Source organism: Canis lupus, chromosome 11 (genome assembly GCF_011100685.1).
Source record: "Canis lupus familiaris isolate Mischka breed German Shepherd chromosome 11, alternate assembly UU_Cfam_GSD_1.0, whole genome shotgun sequence".
NCBI classification, from domain to species: Eukaryota; Metazoa; Chordata; class Mammalia; order Carnivora; family Canidae; genus Canis; species Canis lupus.
The window spans coordinates 17,447,911-17,469,695 of NC_049232.1; the positions used below are offsets into that span (position 1 = coordinate 17,447,911).

Here is a 21,785-nt window from a genome sequence, read left to right on the forward strand (position 1 = left end):
CAGTCTCACGAGTGCAGAAATGTGTGTCTGTGTGCATGCATGCGTGTGGGCACACGTGAGTTTGACATCTGTGGTTGGTAACATTCTCTCTCTGTTCCTTTTAATTTCTTTCTCACTAGATCTTCAGAGTGCAAGAGAGAGGCAGACATTTTATTTCCATAAAACAAGTTCAGCTCAGTGATTGTGGTAACTGGTACTTAAGTATGGAGTTTAAATAATGTTATTTAGCATAAAAGTTAATCACAATGTATCTTGTAATATCAATATAGGAATTAGTTCAAAATTGCTTTTCTCATTATAATGAGTTATATTTTTTCATTTTTTTCATTCAGATTAACTGCAAGAAGACATTTCTAAATCTCCCTTAACTAGAAAACATTCCTGAGCTCTCTCATAAAGTTGTTCCTATTCCTATTTCAGTATTTACAGATTGTATTACTTTTTAATATTTAAGTAGATGACCACTACTGTTCTTTAGTTCACTTCTCATTAACAGAGAGTTTGTATCATTGGGCTTTGTAGCTTGAATTCCAACTATTTAGCCTAACAATACCCACCTAAAGGATACATGATAAATATTCATAAATAAATTTACTTCATTTAAAAATAAAAGTTACCCTCCTAACTTGTCATTTAAAAAGCAAAAAGAAATAAAATCTCCATAGCACTAGGCAGGGGAAACTACAGATATTTATAAGATTTGGGAATAAATAAAGACTTTCTATACATAATACTAAAGGAATAAATCATAAAAAGCCTTTTTAGAGGAAAATAAACAACATCTCAAAGGTTAAATTCTCACATATTAGACAATTCAGCAGCTGCATTTCTATGCTATATCCTAAGAATAAAATTGCAGATACAGATTTATCTACATAGATTCTTATCACAGCATTGCTAAAATACAAATAAGCCAAAAAAAAACAAAAAACAAAAAACAAAAAGAAAATCCAGAAATGACCCTAAATGTTGACTAACAAAGAAATATAATTACGGCAGGCAGGCAGCTACGCCACAGTAATTGAGTTTAAGGTCTTAAAATTAGTTCGTTTGATACCCTCCTTATCCTTATACTCTCCAGTGCTACCGTTAACTTTCACCTGGGCAAAGTTCTTTCATCTGTGACATCAAGAAAATAATTTTACAAACATGGAATGATTGGAGAGAATTTAGCTGCCTAGCCCTCATTGTTACAATATGCATCACAACTATTTCATTCTGTAACAATGTATTTAATAACACAAATGAGGAGCAGGAGACAAGCAGATTTCATGTTAGGAAGAGTGGATTCCAGGGCGCCTGGGTGGCTCAGTGATTGAGCATCTGCCTTTGGCCCAGGGTGTGATCCTGGAGTCCCAGGATCGAGTCCAGCTTCAGGCTCCCTGCATGGATCCTGCTTCTCCCTCTGCCTATGTCTCTGCCTCTCTCTCTCTCTGTGTGTCTCTCATGAATAAATAAATAAAACTTAAAAAAAAAAAAAGAGTGGATTCCAGTAAGAATGGAAAGATCCCAATCTTCATCAGCATTAAATATGTAGTAGAAAAAAAGATTCAAAGCCTATCCCCTCCAAATGTTATAAAATAATTACTTATGACTGGAGGGATTATTAATACCTGCATATTTTTGTTTATCTTATTTTCTAAATTATTTTATAATAAACGTGTTTCTTTTAGATGAGAATATTACAATGGAAGGAATTTTTTTCTGAAATGTACTGCTTATGCATTTCTTGGAAGCATCAAATCCACTGTGTATAGAATTCTGCATAATATGCCATCTTATTCTCTCACCATGTTCCCCTGTATTCCTCATCACACTAATTTGCTGTTACTTCATAGGCTGAGCAAACCCACCAAGCGTACTTTATAATAAATTCCAAGACCATGGAATTAATGTTAATTAATACATGCATCAGTTATTTCTGAACAAACTTAAGTCTGGTCTACCTAATTACCAGAATTCAGGAAAACCCTAATTTGCCCGCTTCCACTCCTGTTCTTGGACAATCTAGATATGGTCCAAGTAGGCTGATTAGCTGTTTACAGTTACTTTACTTCCCGAGATGTGAGTGGATGAGCAAAATTATAGAGAATAACTCAAGAATTTATAATTTGACTTCAAGTCGCCAATAGGCAAACCTGAGTGTTAAGATTGTGGGTTCCTCCTTTTAGAGAAGTCATGTCTGATGAATTGGACAATGAGGGATGGGCTAACCATTTGCTAAACGCCTAGCTTAGGCAGGACCATAATAATAGAGCATTTGAAAACAAAGAGGATTCTGACAATGAAGCCCTGCTTCACAAAGAGGTAAGTGAGTGAGAACTCTGTGCCTGGAGATATTCAAGCAAAGGCTGAGTAACTCCTCCTCAGGCTTTCAGATATTGAGATTATGCATTAGGTTCTACAACTAAATGATTTTATGAAACTTATCCTGACAAGAAATCTATCCATGTTTCATTTTACACAAAGGCTTGAAAGTTTACATTTCAGACTTGAACGCTTGATCTAACCTTTTTTAAAGTAGCTTCAGATTCACAAATGGCATTTTTCTTAAAATGTCAATAGATTTAAAAATTAATCTCCAATCCAGCTTTTTTAAGGTACCCTTTACTGAAAAACGTACATTCTAAAGGAAATGTCACTCAAAACAGGGATATTTGCAATTTCAGCAAATGTATGCATTTTTAAAGAAAGTCACATTTACATGATAAAAAACAGTGTGAAGTAATAATTTATGGGTAATTTTTAAAAGTCTAGGCTACATTTCTAACAAATGGTCCTTATATAAGCCTTAGGAAAATTCAAGATTTCAACAACCATTTAAGTCAAAGAAGCTGAAATAGGGACTTTGAGCTAGCTGCATTTGTGATCAAGTAATGACCATTATTTTGTCCAGAAACCCCTTAAGTAAATTCATTTCTTGCCTCCCTGCCCCGCCCCCTCCAAGTTTCTACTGATAAATAATAAGATACTCTTTAAGTGTTAGGATAAAAAAGTGGCAGGTCTTGATATATGATGTTAATTCCATATCCATGTATTCTCGGGGACACATTAAATGCAATATTTATCTTTTTTTCAAATGCCATCTATTTGGAGAGAGGAGCCAAAAGAACCGAGTCTTCACATGTGCCTTGGACACAGCTTGGTTGTCTGCCTCCTACAATCAGCAGTGGCCATAAGTACTCTTTATTTAAAGCTAAGTATTAATGGTCATTGTATGTACATATCAGCATGAGTGAGAAGAGAACTCCAAAGAGGTTCAGCTTACCAAGCAACAAGACTCAAGTTAAACACCATAATCATGCCAGCCACTCAGTTACCACTCAGTCTCTGTCTCCAGTCCAGAAACTAGTCTGCCAGAAGCTTAGATAGCTGGAAAAGCTGCCATGTTTTATCATACAACTGATACCCAGAGGCCGATTTAAAGGAAAATTGTATGTGTCCTACATTAAGGAGGAAAAACATCCCTCTCATTTTACAAAGTCTGTTTTGTTTTGTTTTTTTAAGGGAACAAAGAACATATATTTGGAAACTCTATAACTGAAAAACATAATATGAACCTTAAATTTTAACAGGGCATGTGAGCCTCTTCACTAAGCTCAACATAAGTGAATTATTCCTTTTGTATCTGTGTAGACCATGTTTCTTAAGAAAAATGAGGAACTCTACTTTTAGCAGGATTAACTATTACACACCAAAGGATTGCACCAAATATATTTTCTAAAAGCATGTAAGTTTATATTTGCAAAATAGAGTGAAAATTACCAACTCTTTCTTTTTTATAAGAAATAAAGCTTAGAATTTTCATCTGAAGGTAGTAATTTAAAAAGATTTTTTAAAAATTTTTAATTTAAATTCAATTAGCCAACATATAGTACATCATTAGTTTCAGATGCAGTGTTCAATAATTCATCAGTTGCATAATTAAAAAGATTTTTAAGAAACAAGCCCCTGTTTTTAAAATATTCTTCAGGCTAACCTATTAACTAATTAATTTTGTAATTTCTTATGAAAACATGCTATTGTACATGTAAGATATACGTACGTCTCTATTGGATTCCCATAAATTTAGTAAGGACTAACAAAGCTAATGAATGGATAACTGTTGAAGAATGATTATGTAATTCCTGGAAGCCTCTAACTTGAAACTGCTCAATTCCTTCACCAATTAGGAACTGACCTTGAAATGTGCTTCAGGATGAAAGAACTACAAAGAATATATGACTTGCAGAAATACGAGCTTTATCTCCACCAATTATAATTATGTTTGACATCTTAAATTTAACTATTTTTCATTTTATAGTTTTTAAATAAACTTAACATTACATAGGAAATTTGTGTTATTCCATTCTTGACAACTTACCTTTTTATGCTAACATTTCATAATTAATTTTTCTTCCCAAAATAAAAGCATCTGGTAAAAACATTTAAATTTTCCCTAAGTAAAACCATAAACTCTGTCATGTGTGGAATGTATTTCAGTCCCAAGAAATCTCTGTTACCTTAGGAATAATATAAATACCATGATGTATATATACATATCAGTGTATGTTAAAAGCCTGCAATATATTTTACTTTTTAAACTTCACCATAGAATTCAAATTCTTCATCATCTTCTCAAGATTTAACCCAAATACTAAAATGAAATTTTTGTCAGGAAAATGAGTATAACTTATTAAATATAAGGTTTCTTTGCAACTTAGAGTCTCTGTACATATATAAACCATCACCACTACTTATCTAATATTTCAATGGCATAACTTCACTCTAATAATGCAATGTGACAAAGAAAGTGTTATACAAGTCTAGATGCTATGACAAGCCTTGGGAAAATAAAGAGGTATGCCATTTTGAGTGATTATGTAATACTTCATTTAGTTTAAACTTATTTTTCTTATATGGTTCAGTGTTTAATAGTTATTTGTTGCATTTTAGAAGATTAAATATCTTTGATATGTCATTGATACCCAATTGCTTCCAGGACATTTAGCACATCAACACTGGAGATTTTTAGCAGTCAGTAAGTAGATCATGAGTTTAAGTGATATCATGGTAAATTGGTTTCATATTGGCGTGAATGTCCATTTACATGGATAAAGTAGACAATGCTGGATTCCTACTAAGCATCCATTCTTCCACTCATTTTCTCCTGCCCAACAGAACTTCTACTGGCTTCCTGAACTGAAATCATTCCACTGGAGAACATCGACACTCTTTAGCTGGTATTAGTTATGTCTCATAATCTTACCATTCAAGGTATAGACATCGTCAAAAACAAAAATATTATTTCATTAGAAGAATGTTCCTTGGATAACAAAAAATTATATGTTTTTAGATCAAAAGAGACTTCTCCAAAGGAAGGTTCTCATTTATCTTTTCTTACCTCTTTCGCACTGTGGACCAGTGAATCCATAAACACAAGCACAGCGGTTAGGTCCAATACAACGTCCACCATTCTGACATCCATTTTCGCAGACAGCTGCACACAAACACGGCAAGACGCTCATTATATAGAATATTTCCATATACAGCTGATCACTGAACAACACAAGTTTCAACTGTACTGGTCCACTCATAAGCAGATTTTTTTTTATAAATACAGTACGGTGCTGTAAATATATTTTCTCTTTCCTAGGATTTCCTTAATCACATTTTTTTTTCTCTAGCATACTTAAGGAATATAGTATATAATACATACAACATAAAAAATCTGTGTTAATCCATTGTTTATGTTATCAGTATGACTTCCAAACAACTATTACTAGTTAGATTTCTGGGGATTCAAAAGTTATTCATGGATTTTCAACTGTGCAGAGGGCTGGCAGTTCAAAGATCATCTGTACAACATAGCATGGAGATGCAGCCCAAAATGGATCTTACATCTCAAACACACTCTACAGCATACATCAGGCATTTAAATAAATATATGTAAGGTATAATGGGACAAAAGTCTACACAATTCACGTAAGTTACATTGTTAGGCACACACCTCATAAAGATTTTTTTTCTTTTAAACAGAATCACAAGGATTGACTGCCTCAAACGTTTATAGTGTCAGAATGTAACTATCCAATCCTCTGTCTTAGTTCTATTAACCCCATAATCAATCTTCACAGGTAAGAAATTAAAATATGGGGAAATGCAGGAAAAAAGAGGGCAGACAATAGGTAGTAGAGAAACAGGAAAAAAGGGGAAGGGGATGTGATATGGATAAAGAAAGAGGATATAGCAACAAAAGGAAGGAAAAATCAAAGAAGACAAAAAAGCCTCCCCCAAAAAGACGGGGGTGGGTAAATAATAAAAGGGAAAAACTAACATGAATACAGACGGCATGCACTCCTCCACTCCTTTCCACTAGTGACCAGGGAGACTAGGATTCAGTTCAGGTTCGGTGGGCTCCAGGGGGCCAGGGAACCAGAAATGACCCTGAGCGGCTCCCCTCCCCGACTATACCACCCTCAGCAGCCAGGACCACAAAGAAGACCGCTCTGCAAAGACCATTTTGCAGGTTCCCTGAAAAATAACTATTCCTACAAACTCTTGTGATGGCAGCTGAATCTAAGAATCATGTCTTCTCAGAGAAAATACTGGTACTAAGAGCTTGTCCACCAATTCACCCACCTTGTTCTTCCATGAGAGTGAGCTCTTCCACGACAGGGACAAGAGAGTCTGCTTGCCTTTGTATCTCTATCATCGACTGTAGAATTTGATCCCTCACAGATACTAAACAAAAATCCTGCAATATGTGAGAGTCTTGCAGCCCTTTTTGCACTATTTTGGAATGCAGAAAGTCACAGTGAACAGATAAGGAGTTTTGTTGTTTTCAGCACATCCTAATCACCTAGTCATCTTTCTCATTCTCAGCTCCCTTGCTGAAAAATCGAGTTAATAGATCCTACCTAAGAGGGGCTTGAGGATTAAATCAAATGGTGTATAAAACACAGTGTACAGTGGCTGCACATGAAAACTGTTCTACAAACTTAAATTCTCCTTCTCTTTTATTCTACAGAGTATTTGCATGAAAAGGAGACCTGCTCTATATCACCCAAAGTTTACACTGAACAACAGCAAAAGAAGTGGACAATGCATAAAAAAGCAGAATTTAAAAAATAAAAGAAATGAATGAATGAATGAAATAATTATCCTTCTTGAGAAAGAGTTATGATGAGAGTTATTTCATGAAGTGGTTTTTCTTGTAACAAAACAGAAATGAAAATCTGCAGTTTAAATGGAGTTGGGTGACGGGCACTGGGTGTTATTCTGTATGTTAGTAAATTGAACACCAATAAAAAAATAAATTAAAAAAAAAAACAGGAGAAAAAAAAAATGGAGTTGGAAAGAAACATGAATATGCCTAAATTTCCACCATGGAAAGAAGGCTGACCACCCAGGAAGAAAGAAATGCTCGCACCTGGTATGGGATAAAGCAAAAGGCAATGGGGAAAAACCAATGCTATACACTATCCACGGCAACTTCCCAGTGATCTTCATCCAGGCCCGTATTTAACCTGTTACCTATATAAAAACCCAGTCTATGTGAGCCCAAGTTCGTATCCCCCTCAGCTCTCTCTGAAGATCTGAGCTCTTACATCTTTCCAACCAGAGGTCTAAATAGACTTTTTAAACTACCAAGTCCAGAACAGAATTCTCACCCTCCCATGTTTTCAGCTCTAACCCACTCCCTGTTCAGTCATTGCCATTTCAGGAAATGACAGTACCATTCACTCTGGAGCTCCACCCAATTCTCCAGTTGCCATCACGGACCTCTGTTTGTTTCTCCCTCCAGCACACCCGCTCATCAGCACATACTTCCTTCCACAGATTCTCCCTCCAAAGACAAGCTCAAGGCAAGCACTTCCCAAATCTTCAATTACACCAGCACCATGCATCAGCACCACTACAGTAGCTGCTAACTCACCTTTCATGTTTTCTCTCACCCTTTCTCCAATCCAGTAGCAGCCAGAGTGATTTTTCTTTTAAGTTAATCAGATCCTATCACTCCACAACTCAAACTACCTCAATGACTCCCCATAATATTTAGAGTCCAAATTTCTTTCCTTGGTGGATAAGGCTGTCCACCACCATCTCTGAACTCACCTCCCATCATTATCTCCTTTCCTCTCTTTAGCCACATGGTTTTTCTTATTATCTCCAAAATATGTGAACTCTGTTCCCACCACAGGTCCTGTGAATCTGCTTTTCCCTCTGGCTAGAACACTTTTCACACCGACCTAAAATGGAACCTTTAGGTCATGTTGTTTGCTCACTGATACATTCCCAACACCTTGCACAGCATCGGGCTCACAGGAGTGACTTGGTAAACACTGCTGAAAAAAAAATGAAAGAGTGCTTTCTAAGGAATGCTTTCCACATTTCTGGGAAGGCAGCTAAGTAGTTTAAATGTTTTTATAATCCTCATTTTAGCAAATGTATTTCTAGGACGTTTCTGGATTCACAAGCTGAGAACTGTTACACCTGCTTCCTTACTCTCAGGACTATAATGCTACCTCTGTGTCACACAACTTAGCAAGTGTCTTCCTTACACCAGGTCTTGAGTTAACGTATGCTAGGTGACATACCCTGCACCTTCTTATTTGCTGTGATCGAATTTTGTGGGATATATGATCTGCTTGTACCATATGTTCTGTGAACTCTGAGTAAATGTTGCTCAGTGATAATTCCGTCTCATGAGCTATTCAGTGAACAAATTTTCACATGTGCTGCTTTTCTGACCCATTGCTTTTCCCTCTCCTCTGACTGAAAAGTGTGAGGACATTGGTATGGCTTGGCACAGGGCAAAAGAACATAGAAACACCTCCTCCAGGGAGGGAAACTACTTTTCATCCCTTTACTACTTCTATGTGAAGAGCAAAGAAGGGACACAGCAGCTAGAACTCTTTCTGCAGAACCTTTAGGAAGACACATACATACACAGACCCCAGACAGATACAGAAGGTGAATTCAGGCTGAAAGTGGCTAGTTTCAGGTTAGATTTGAGCAAATACTTGAAAGATCAGTTGAGACAAGGCCCTTCCTCCTTGTAATTCTAAAGTAATTACAATTCTCTTCCCCTATGAAATAAAAGGTTGAGTTTCAGGAAGGATAATTGTGTCTCTTCTCTTGCTTCTGAACTCTATAAAAGAAGAATACAATCAGGGGTGTCCAGGTGGCTCATTTGGTTAAGTGTCTGCCTTTGATGTGGGGCTCGATCCCAGGACAGGTCATGATTTCAAGATCAAGCCCCACATCAGGTTCCCTGCTCAGCGGGGGGGTCTGCTTCTTCCTCTCCCTCTGCCCCTTCCCCTTAGCTTGTGTTCTCTCTCTCTCTCTTGTTCATTCTCACTCCTCAAATAAATGAAATCTTCAAAAAATAAAAAAAGAATAAAATCAGATCTCCTACCACTTCTGTATAGATATAAAAAAGGTATAAATCTGTGTCCTGGGATCCCTGGGTGGCGCAGCGGTTTGGCGCCTGCCTTTGGCCCGGGGCATGATCCTGGAGACCCGGGATCGAATCCCACGTCGGGCTCCCGGTGCATGGAGCCTGCTTCTCCCTCTGCCTGTGTCTCTGCCTCTCTGTCTCTCTCTGTGTGACTATCATGAATAAATAAATAAAATCTTTTAAAAAAAAATCTGTGTCCTTATAAATACTATGTTCATAATAGATAGGTTTTGTTTTGTTTTTAGTGGTTATAAACTGGAGTCCCTTGTATAAAATTTGGAAAATACCTAAATATTTGAAGAAAATATAGAAAAAAAATAATTCATGAAAAAATGTTGCTAAAATTTCTGTTACACTGTTGTCCAGCACCTTCCTGCTCCTACCTAGCCAACTCTAGCCCAAAAAAAGTTAATACATTGGCATCTCCTGTTCTTGCAAGAAAACTGGCCTCAAGGCAGTGTATTCTCTCAGAAATCCATAAAGCTTCACTTCCCACACTTGTCAATCTCAGATTACCATAACAGCTGTAGCCATACCTGAAAGCCATCTATACAAGGGGTCTACAAACTAAAGTCCACAGGTCAGATGTTTCCCACCACCAGATGTGTTTTTTTAATGCCCATGAGTTAAGAATGGTTTTCACATTTTTCTATGGTTAAATATTCAAAATAAGAGTAAATATTTTTGTGACACATGGAAATGGTATAAAATTCAAGTTTCAGTGCCCAAAAATAAAGTCCTGCTGAAACACAGCCAAGTTCTTTCATTTACACATGGTTTATGGTCACTTCTGCACTGTAATAAAAGAACTGAGTACTTGTGACAGAGACCACAGAGCATAAAATATTTATCTGGCCTTTACAGAAAAAAGTGACTGATTTTTGACCCAAAGTATTTTTCTTTAAATTGATTCACCTACTTAAATTATTTTAAAAGAAAACTTCCTAGCATTTATAAATAGAAAGCTATGTTACCCTAACTGGAAGGCAATCTTACAAAGAACCACCACAAGAAGATACACTTCAAATCTATGAGGATGTCTATCACACACACACACACACACACACACACACACACACACACACAAAGAGAGAAATAAGTACTAGTGAGAATGTGGAGAAATTAGAGCCCTTGGGCACTGTTGGTAGGAAGGTAAAATGGTACAGCCACTAAGGAAAATAGCAAAGCAGCTCTTTAAATTAAAAGCAGAATAGCATAGGAAGGACTAGCAATTCTAATTCTGGGTATGTACTCAAAAGAACTGAAAGCAGGGATACAAATGGATGGTCCTACATCCATCTTCACGACAGCCAAAAGGTGGCAGCACCTCAAGTGTCCATCCAGGGACAAAGAGATACAAACAAAATATGGCAACTACATAAAATGGATTATTATTCAGCTTTAAAAAGGAAGGAAATTCTAATACATGCTCTAACATGGATGAGCCATGAATACATTATGTTAAGTAAAAGAGTCATGAAAAAACATACACTATAGGATTCTGCTTGTATGAGGTAGCTTGAGTAGCCATTACTCACAGAAAGAAAGGAAAATGTTAGTTGCCAGGAGATGGGGTGAGGGAGAAATAAGGAGTTAGTACTTACTGGGTACAAAGTAATAAAAGTTCTGGACATAGATGGCAGTGATGATTACACAACAATGTGAATATACTTAATGCCACTCAACCATACACTTAAAAATGGTTAAAATGGTTAATGCTTTATTCATACTGAAAACAATTTTTTTAAAAATTCCAACAAAAATAAGATTAGCTTAAAACAAAGTAGATCATCTTGCACACCTACAACTTGGTGCTCCTGTGTTAAAAAGGTTGACAAGAGGGATGCCTGGGTGGCTCAGTGGTTGAGCGTCTGCCTTCAGCTTAGGGCGTGATCTCAGGGTCTGGGATCAAGTGCCACATCAGACTCCTTGTGGGGAGCCTGCTTCTCCCTCTGCCTATGTCTCTGCCTCTCTCTGTGTCTCTCATGAATAAATAAATAAAATCTTTATAAAAAATATGGAGATTCTTGTAAGAGTCCCACAGTTTGGGAAATACAAACCTCTAGTCTTCCCCAGAAATATGTCATAATCTAGGAGTTACAATCTTCACATTCTTGTTAAAAAATTATTTCTTAATTAGTACCGAGTATCCTCCAGTGAGTGAAGAGTAGACCTTTATTGGATTAAGGCTCCCTCTTTCACAACGACACCTGATTTTTTAAAAATCGTTTCAGAGCCCTGCACTATTGCATTAAATAATTAAATATATATGAGCAAAACATAATTTATAAGATTGGCTCCCCTAGGGTTAATTCTGGGATAACCCAAAGAGAGAGAAATCACAACAATCTTTACTATACCTTCAGGAAGGTATTCATGTTTTACAGAGTTAGATTTTTTAAAAAAGCAAGTAAATATTAACTTGTGATATGTGTCAATTCTGAAGAACTATTAGTGGTAGTCAACATCAACACCTGTTTTAGAACACAGAAATCTTAAAAGAGAAAAAAAAATCTATGATTAAAAATTAGAAATTCAGTTGTTCACTATGGCTTACTACATGAAGTTATTTTTTTAATGCTTAGAGGCTTTACAGATCCTTAAATTATGACCTAGCATGAAACACTCACTAAATCAAATAACTTCTAATAAACAAAGTCTATTCCAATGTTCCTTACGTTGTCCACAGTAAGTTCCAATATATCCCTTCTGGCACTGGCAATGGTCATCTGCACAGGTCCCTCCGTTCATGCACCTCACGTTGCACTGCTGAACTGCAATGAACAACAAAAAACATATAAAGATATCAATCACTAAAATTTTAGTATCTGTGAGTTATAAAACTATACAAAATCTCCAATTCAATGACAAATGTATTCTACAGAAGTGTTATGACCCACTTGTGTAAGTGCACACAGGAGCATATCCTGTTACAATGTTGTATTTCTGGCAGGCATTTAAACTATATTACACTTGCAGTGTTAAAGAAATCAGTATATCCTGACAGCATAGTTTCTAGGAAGTGGGAGGCACTTGTGTATCATTCAGGATACAGAGGCTCAGTGTCTGCCCCACGTGCTCAATGCTCTGCTATAATGATAGACCTAGCATTCCCACAGAGAGACAGACAAAACACAAGTAAACAAACACTACAGTTTCATTATGGATCATGACAAGTTCTCCAAAGGAAACTGTGTTGTGAAGGAGAACAGCCTGGAGCCAAGGAGGAACCTAGACCAGAGTGAGACTCTGCAGATCATTCTGATGTGACACCTAGGAAAAGTTCTGAAGGAATAAAATGAGCCAGGTATGAGAAGCAGTAGAGCAAAAACTCACAGGGAGACCAACTAAAAAATCAAAACACCCCTGGATGGCAAATAGTTTCCTCTATTTGAAGAACTGAAAGAGTCATGGGATTATTAAGAGTCAGGCTGGGAGGAGAAGTTCTTAGGCATTCAGAAGCCAGTCAAATAATTCAAGGTCTCTCAGGCCATGGAAGGATCTGCATTATACCCTGAATGCAAAAGTAGTCATCGAAAGGATTGAAACAAGACACTTAAGTGATGCAGTTTGTATTTTTAAAGGATTCCTCCAGATGCTCTGCAAAGAACAGATCTGAAGAGGGCCAAGGTGGGAAGGCAAAAAAGCCATCAGGAAGTTACTGCAGTAGTCTGGGTAAGAGATGAGGAAAGCTGAACCACGGGATATCAATGGTGATAGAACGGAGAAGATGCATTTGAGATGTTTTCCAACAGAACCCACAGGTCTTGTTGAAAGAGCAGACACGAGAGAAAGGGGGAAAAAGTAGAGAGAAAGAGAAACCATTGCTTAGGCACTGAGTAGATGGCAGTGGCATCTGCTGAAGCAAGAGAAACCTGAAGCAGCAGACTATGAGCAGCAAAGAATCAAATTTTACACAACCAAGTTTCAGATGTTTACTGTGCAGTCAAGTAGAGACCTGAAACAGGAAACTGAACCTGTGAATAGAAGGTTCAACAGAGGGATCTCTTCTGGAGATCATTACTATGAGTTAGCAACATATGGGTAGTAGTTGAAGGAATAGATGCAAATAAGTTCACCCAGGGAGGCCAGACTGTTGAGAATGCCAAACATTGAATGGAAGTCTAATGAAGAAGATGCAGACAGAAGATTAAAAAATAATACTCAAGAAAGGGAACTCTGGGGCCTTTGATACTGCATAAGTGAAGGGAAAAGAGGAATTCATAAACAGAGCAAATAATGGTGCTAAATGCCTCAGGGCAGTGGAGTAGGACAAGGACTGGCAAACAGAGAAATGTTTCTGATGAAAAGGGAGTATTGGAGCACCTGAGTAGCTCATGGCTGAGCACCTGCCTTCAGTTCAGGGCATGATCCCAAGGTTCGGGATCTAGTCCTGCATCGGGGTCCCTGCAGGGAGCCTGCTTCTGCCTCTGCCTATGTCTGCCTCTCACTCTCTCTCTCTCATGAATAAATAAATAAAATCTTAAAAAAAAAAAGAAAAGAAAAAAGGGAGTATTACTGAAGGCCATAGAAAATCATGGATTCTCTTTGAAATCATATACCATAAAACAAGGGTAGGCCCATGAAATGCTTAGCTGCCTAGGCAGAGGATTAAGAAGAAGTTAAACTAAAATTTCTCCAGGATTTTTTTTCTGAAGGCATATATGAACAAACTGAGACAACAGGATAATGAAAATGTGGGCAAGAATATCTTCCAGGCAGTCAGATCGGGAGGTTCCTGAAAGCACTGGAGGATATCTGCTAATCAGAGTGGTCAAGAAAGCCTGGATAAACTGTGAAGAACTTTAAAAGGCTGAGAAAATAACTGATTATTTTCTAAGAAAATGAAACTAGAAGTTTTTACACAGATGTGTCACCAAGGACAATGACATTGCTCATAAAAACCTAGAATCTTCGATTTCTGTGTCAGACATACATTCCCCACTACCTCTTCTGAGAGAAAATTTGGAGAGAGACATGTTAAAAATGAAACGACATCACTCTGGCTTGAGGAAGATTTAAAATTTGATTTAATTACTAAGAAATTAAATAGAGTATTTGCTTCCACCTTGTTATAATATTATCTTAAACACTGGCCTCATATTAATAATCTTGAATACCTGACAATCCCAACCTGGGTTGGGATTGAGTAATACAATCCTAGTCCACTTTTGTGATCTTACCAGGTTGCTGAGGGTTAATACATGTAAAGTGAGTTAATATATGTAAAGTCAGTATATAATATCTGTTGTCAGGCCAATCCTCTTACCTTTCTCCTTTAGTTCACCCACAAAACAGGGTGTGAACTGCAGGATTCCATTAAGGCAATAAATAGAGCCTAGGATTGGAGTCTACTGGTTTAGGCATCAGAATACATGGATTCAAATCTCTAGTACTCTGGGTAAGTTACTTAACTCAAAAGTGCCAATCTCCTTTCTCTGAAAAATGGGATAATAGTACCTCATGATTTTCGCATGAAGATGAAATAAAGTGCTATAGTCAAAAACATAAAACATTATCTGGCACAGAGTAAAAGCCCAAGGAGTTGTAGTTCTTATTCACAAAGAATTTCTTTCCACTGCATATCCAGGCACTTTTACTTCATAGACACATAGCTCCTGGGCCAGAATTAAACCATCTGCTTAATAAAATCATTATTAAGCTGTTGGTGGCATCAGTTAAGCCACTGAAGATTTTTATCCCGAAGATTAATACAGATCTAGTCAGTGAGGAAAATAATCACCAATTTATATACTTGCGAAAAAGGACATTTAGTGTTTACTCAAAAGCTTTTGAATAATGCAGAAAGGTAAGGTCATATCCAAGAAACCTACTTGATTTTGATCCGCAGGTTGGTGATATCTGGCCACTGGAACAAGTACACATGTTAGGACGTGAACAAAATCCATCTCCGCAACTATTTCTACAGATTGCTGCAGAAAACACAATAGGAGAGTAAAGGGAATAAGTAGGTCATAAACACAGGCCACAAAACAAAGCTATGGTTAACAACAATAAACCTGAAAAAAACTAAGATGAAAAAAATATGGGATATGTAGTGTTTGATTTCATAGGCAAGAGAATGACCCACTAAAGACATGAAACTAAGTGTCACATGTATCCTTATGATAATGGGCAAACAAATGAAACTACTTCAGAAGTTCTGTAATCCTTTAACTCCCCTATCAATACAGGTCATGTTTTCCATTCAAGGCAGAGAATTTATACACAGAATTTCTCACAAGGCAGTCTTGGTCGTAGGAAGCTGGGAAGATTGAGGAAACCCAGAGGTCCTAAACACCCTCAGAAAACACAAGCCCATTCTGGAAAAGAACTTCACAAGACATAGAAAATATAAAATGGGCTGAGCCAGAGATCCCAGGCCCTAACCAGTTGGCCAAGCCACAGGGGTTCCATGTACATTCCTTCCCAGTTGGTATCTGACCTGCCCCATCATCAATCTTTGTTCTCCTTAATAATTCCCACTCTCCTTCCACCAGCCTTTCTTCTCCCATGCTATCACCACAACCTGGCCTATGCCTGTTGGTCAGGAAAGCTGTTACGACATTTTGATGGAGGGAGAGTCAAACCTCCTGCAGCTGTGACCTCCAAGGTATGAGGGTCATCACAGCAAAGAATGTTAGGCTTACTGACACAGCACATACCATGGATCCTCAAAATCACTAGCAGAGTGCCTTCCAAATGGGAAGTCTCTTCCACATTTAGAATCACTCCATCTATGAGCTGAGCGATTCATCTCTATACCCGCAAATGAATTCTTTCTTCACATACAAAGCTTATGTACTTTAATGCTCCACGACTGGATGCATGGAGACAGTAAAAAGAGAGTCTGGCAACATCCTCAAACTGGCTATAAACATTCAAGCGAACGGACACATGTGTCTTTTACTAGAGAGGGCTCTCACAATTTTCAGAGATCTGAGACCCCCCACCCCCAATAACGTAAAGGGAATGTTGTATAGAAGTGAGTTAACTCAGTAATTGTTTTTCTTTCCCAAACTGCCTCTTGGTATCCATACGATATGGTTAGCATCTCCATTAGTACTCCTTATAAATGAAAATGTCATAGATCATAGTGTGAAGATGGAAAACTAATTTTTGGCAGTAACATGGTTCCTGCCTCAGAGCTGACTACTAATTTTTAAAATGTGCTACAGTTTCAGATCACCAATAATTTTCAAATGACACGTCCACTAACATAATGTTTTATTTCGAAGCCCCCTCATTCCCAGTAGGCTGACATTTAGTCTAAGATTAGGTGATCTACAAAGTGCCCCTCCTAGGTCCTATACCCAAAGAAGGTCTCATGGCTGCAGACTGGACAACCCCAGACAACAGATCCTCGTCATGACCACAGGTGTGTGCTCTATATCTGTGAGGCAGTGAAAAGCAAAAGTGTGCGGGCCTTTTCTCCTCACTCATTTCAACCTGTGATATACATCACCTAACTACTTGTCCCTCCCACAATCACATCAGGAAAACCATGAGACCCAGAAATAGCAAAAGGAGAGGGAAAGAACACATGGATGTTAGGGTCTCTCCGATGCTGGGAGAAGGTGTGCAGCACAGTAAAGGGTATATAGGATAAAAGAGGTCTAATGTTGAGTTTTGCTATGCTGTGGGCACACTGTAAACTTAGAATAAGACCATACAGCTTCTCTGGGTTTTGTTTTCTTCTTGGTAAAATAAAATAAAGGGATTATAGTGGAGTGTTGTTCTGATGTCTTTTTAGGTTCAAAGGCTATGATTTCAGGCCAACCCCTTCCTATTCCATCGATCAAAATGCACTTCATAACAAAATTTCACAAATAAATCAGTAAGGTTCCCATGGCATCAGGTTCTAGTAAGACTTAAACAACAACAACAACAACAACAAATGAAAAGTGAGAAAGTCAATTCCAATTTTTTGGAAACAAATATATGGAAGTTCTGAAGTGATTCAATGACCTTTGCAAACTACAACTAAGACCACTAACAACAAACACTGAGACTCAAATCAAAATGCGTTAGGTTTCCAGTAGTTTGAGAAATACATTTTTCACCTCTTCATGGAGCCTGGTCAACAACCAACAGATTAAAATGCTAGAAGGAAATCATTTCAAGTATCTTTCTATACAGAAAGAATGTGAATATATAAATGTGTGAAAAAATTAATCTTTGGTCCTCATAGTCTATTTATATTTTACTACTCTCCTTGTAAGTTGCCTCAGAGCTTTGTCTTTCACTAAATGGTGGAAATTCAGAAAATATAATAAGTAACTTATTATCACCAGGAAATTCTAGAATGAAAATTCTTGATTTTGACACTACAATGCTTTCAATTTGGTGATTACCTGCATATGTTATCATTTTAAATGTCACAAATAACTGCACTACTAAATTTAAAGGAAAATACTAAAATTAAAAATTTACATGAAATCCATACAAGAGAATATAAAGGCATTACATTCTTCTATTTTATGTACTACTTTATATTCTTGGGTATTTGAATTACTTTTTCAATATGCTAATATTATCATAGATAACTCTAAATGCTTGATCTATATAAGTGATATACATGTTTCTCGGAGCTACAAACGTAAAAATTTGTGTTTTAGAAATTTATGATGCATGTAACTTCCAATGTGTTTCATAAGTACCCAAATATTTCAAGTAGTAGAAATGAAGGCTACAATATTCACTATTGCTCTGAGATTTCCAAAGTTGTTCTTCTAAATAAGAACATAATGTTACTGAAAAACTAAAAGTATTTAAAGCAGACACTCAGAGGGATACACACACACACACACACACACACACACACACATATATTTCTACTTCAAATATTCTGGAAGGGCTCTGTTCTCTGGAATTCCCATTCCACACCGATCCAATAAAATCCGACTTTACAGATTTTCAACACGTACCATAAACCGATCCCTTCTTCTCGGCTGCTCTCCAACTCAATAATGGCAGTCACATTCATTACATTCAGTGAGTCAGACTTTCCACAGTGCCTAAGTCATCCCAGCTAGTATGGCAGGTGTGTGGTGAGTGACATTAGCTGTTGTATGTAGGATTCTAGGAACCATGTTAAGTTTATAGCAGGCAAAGTAATGCCCTACTGGCCTAAGAGAGTAAATACGCTCTCTCTATATGCCTCATATAGATGATTTCTGTCTTGGGGGAAAAAAAGAATGCAAAATCCTTCTTTAAAGTAAAGGCTTATAATCAGAGGATTTGCTTAAAATATTTAATGAATTACTTTAAAGAACACAGTCATTGTTTCCCATTTTTGCCTCCCTACTGGAGATTGTGGGATTTTTCGGGTAGAAAATTTTGTAAGAAGTCTTTGCAACACACGAGACTTCATTCTTTAAAAAAAAAAAAAAAAAAAAAAAAAAAAAAAAAAATTGCATGAAATAACACTAAAGGTCTATCTCAAACCCACAAAACCAATAAATATAGAGTCAGAAATGCCACTACATCCTTTTATCCCTTGGCTAGTATGGCTTGCCTTTTTTCTCTGTTCACAGTTGCATAATTATCTTTTCCCTGGAGAACATGAAGGTCAATCTAAAGTCAAGATGGCTCTAAATGAATGTGCTGTCTATGATACCTGGCTCTCCTCCCAACAAGACAAATGTGACTGCTAGATAAATACAGGAGAAGGCTAGTCACACTTCAAATCACAAATTCACAAGCATGTGAAACAAGACATCCCACGGTCCATCAGTGTGAGGCTGGTGGTAACTAATGACTTCTTCACTTAGAAAGTGGGAGAACCAGGTACACAATTTGGAAACTATGTAATAAGACTTTTAAGGTCAGAGATACAGAACTCTTTAAGTTCTAAGCCTCACACTTTGGAAATCTACTGTACGCCGTGAGATGTGGGGCCTGTAAATTCTAAGTCTAAATATCCTAAAAGAAAAAAAGAAAAAGGTCAAGCCATTTGGGAAGAGTTCTTATAAAAATTTTGTTGACCTGGGTCAACTCTAACTCCCTGAGAGAGTTCCTTTCATATCTGTTATGTGGCTGTTGAGATGAAACCAGAGATAATAAAGTGGTTTTGTACAAAGGCCTAAGAAAGCTTGATCTTCAAAAGGCCCAAACCTCATGCAGTCAAAAGCCAGATAATTTACATAATCACATTGTGGTCTTATCTGGACTCCTTTAGGAAAAAGTGGTTTTGAGTTATCTAGGGAATTGCTGTAGTCTCTCTTCAGTTTGTATTAATAGACACAGAAAGATAAAACTTCCAAGTATCTTTGAAACCTTTATCATTATTGCCCTTCAACAGAGTCTAGAAGCAAAGTCTACACTGATGTAAACCGGCTGCTTCTTCCCCAACACTCAAACGGGGCCGCGTCCTAATTATCACTGCTTCGTGGCCACCGGATTCTGAAAGCAACTGTGCGTCCCGCCGACTGAATGGGTCCAAGAGCTCGGCCCTGACACGGGGCCAAGCGCGCTGCCCAAGCTGGGATCCCCATCGAGCACTCACGGACAATGCACTGGTTTCCTCCAGGAAGCGTCTTCCAACCCGGGCAGCAGTAGGAGTGGAACCTGGATCCGCACACGTTGGGCCTGCGATGGAGGAGGGAGGTCACGCACATGTAGGGAAGGGTATGGTGACACATTAGCGGGTTTCCCAAGCAAAAAACCGTGAGCGAGAAGACTCCGGGGCAACACACAAGTCAAAACCACACTTCAAAATTCTTTTTTTTTTTTTTTTTTTTTTTTTTTTTTTTTTTTTTTTTTTTTTTTTTTTTTTTTATTTTTTTTTTTTTTTATTGGTGTTCAATTTACTAACATACAGAATAACACCCAGTGCCCGTCACCCATTCACTCCCACCCCCCGCCCTCCTCCCCTTCTACCACCCCTAGTTCGTTTCCCAGAGTTAGCAGTCTTTACGTTCTGTCTCCCTTTCTGATATTTCCCACACATTTCTTCTCCCTTCCCTTGTTTTCCCTTTCACTATTATTTATATTCCCCAAATGAATGAGAACATATAATGTTTGTCCTTCTCCGACTGACTTACTTCACTCAGCATAATACCCTCCAGTTCCATCCACGTTGAAGCAAATGGTGGGTATTTGTCATTTCTAATAGCTGAGTAATATTCCATTGTATACATAAACCACATCTTCGAAAGATGAATGGATAAAGAAGATGTGGTTTATGTATACAAAATTCTTGGGGCTTGGGGGCGCAGACAAGAAAGTAAATGGGCCGGAATGGGGAAGGATGGGAAACGTCCAAACCCTGCCTTTCGTCGGCCCTCTCTTAACTGCCTGTTAAAGGGCGAACAGAAACATGGAAACATATAATTTGCTACTAGTCTAGCCTCCGGATGCAGAGAACAAAGGGAACACTGTTTCAAAACTCCTTGCCCTCGGTCCCCAGATGCGTCCCCCCCGGATCCACCGTTACTCTGGCCCGGGCGCGTCAAGGAAGGCGCGTCGGAAGGTGCCGCGCTGGGGTCCGCCGGCCCGAGCGAAGCCCAAGCCCCGCTCTCGTCCTCAAACAAAAGGCTCGGGAGCTGCGCCCCCGACGGCGGGGAGCGGGCGGGCTGCACGGGCGCGGCGCGGCGTGGACTCGGGCCCGCCCTCCGCCCCGCTTTGGGAACCTGTCCCCGCACCGCGGCCGCGCCCGGGGGCCTCCCCCCAACCCCCGAGGGAGGGCTCTCCGCCGGCTGAGCCGCGGGGGAGGAGGGAGGCGCTCCCGGGAGTCCTCGGGCGTCTGGTGGAGGGAGGGGGCCGCCGCTCCGGCCGCCAGGACCAGACTCGGCGAGGGGCGGTGGGACTGAAGCTGCCGCGCGTGGGGCCCCCCGGGCCGCCTGCCCACCTACCCTCGAAGCACGTCCTGCTGTCCTCGCCTCCGGACGCGGCTGGCTGCCGCGGCGCCCTCCTCCCGGTACTCCGGCACCGCGAACCCGCCCTCGGAGCCCGCCGCGGCGGGCCGGACCTGTTGCGGCGGCGGCTGGGGCTGGGGCTGGGGCTGGGGCTGGGGCCGGGGCTTGGGCGGCGGAGGCTGGGGCTGGCCGGCCGTGCCCTGCGCCCAGAGCGCCACGCAGCCCAGCCACACGAAGTAGGGCTGGAGACACAGCCGCCGCCGTCTCCCCATCGCGGGCGCCGAGAGCGCGCGGACCAGAGTCCGCGGAGGACGAGTGCGGGGAGCCGAAATCTGCGCGGCCTGAGAAGAGCCGGGGTCTAACGAGCCCTCGGTCGGCGCCCGAGACCGCCCGGGGCGGGGGCCCCCTGCTGCAGCCGGAGCCCCGGACCGAGCGCCGGCCCCCGGCTGCCGGCGGGACGCGAGCTCTAGCGCAGCGGGCGGCGA

At 39.4% G+C, this 21,785-nt stretch overlaps 1 protein-coding gene across 1 annotated transcript in view; it reads right to left on the reverse strand.

Annotated features, from left to right (window-relative positions):
• FBN2 (fibrillin 2) overlaps positions 1–21,572 on the reverse strand; it is a 240,737-nt gene extending 219,165 nt beyond the window's left edge. The window contains exons 1-5 of the mRNA XM_038552058.1: positions 21,298–21,572; positions 19,950–20,032; positions 15,277–15,375; positions 12,121–12,216; positions 5,384–5,479 (exon numbers count right to left, since the gene is read on the reverse strand). Coding sequence (XP_038407986.1) covers positions 5,384–5,479; positions 12,121–12,216; positions 15,277–15,375; positions 19,950–20,032; positions 21,298–21,572 — 649 coding nt within the window. The remainder of the gene's footprint in view (positions 1–5,383; positions 5,480–12,120; positions 12,217–15,276; positions 15,376–19,949; positions 20,033–21,297) is intronic.
• Positions 21,573–21,785: the final 213 nt, after the last annotated feature.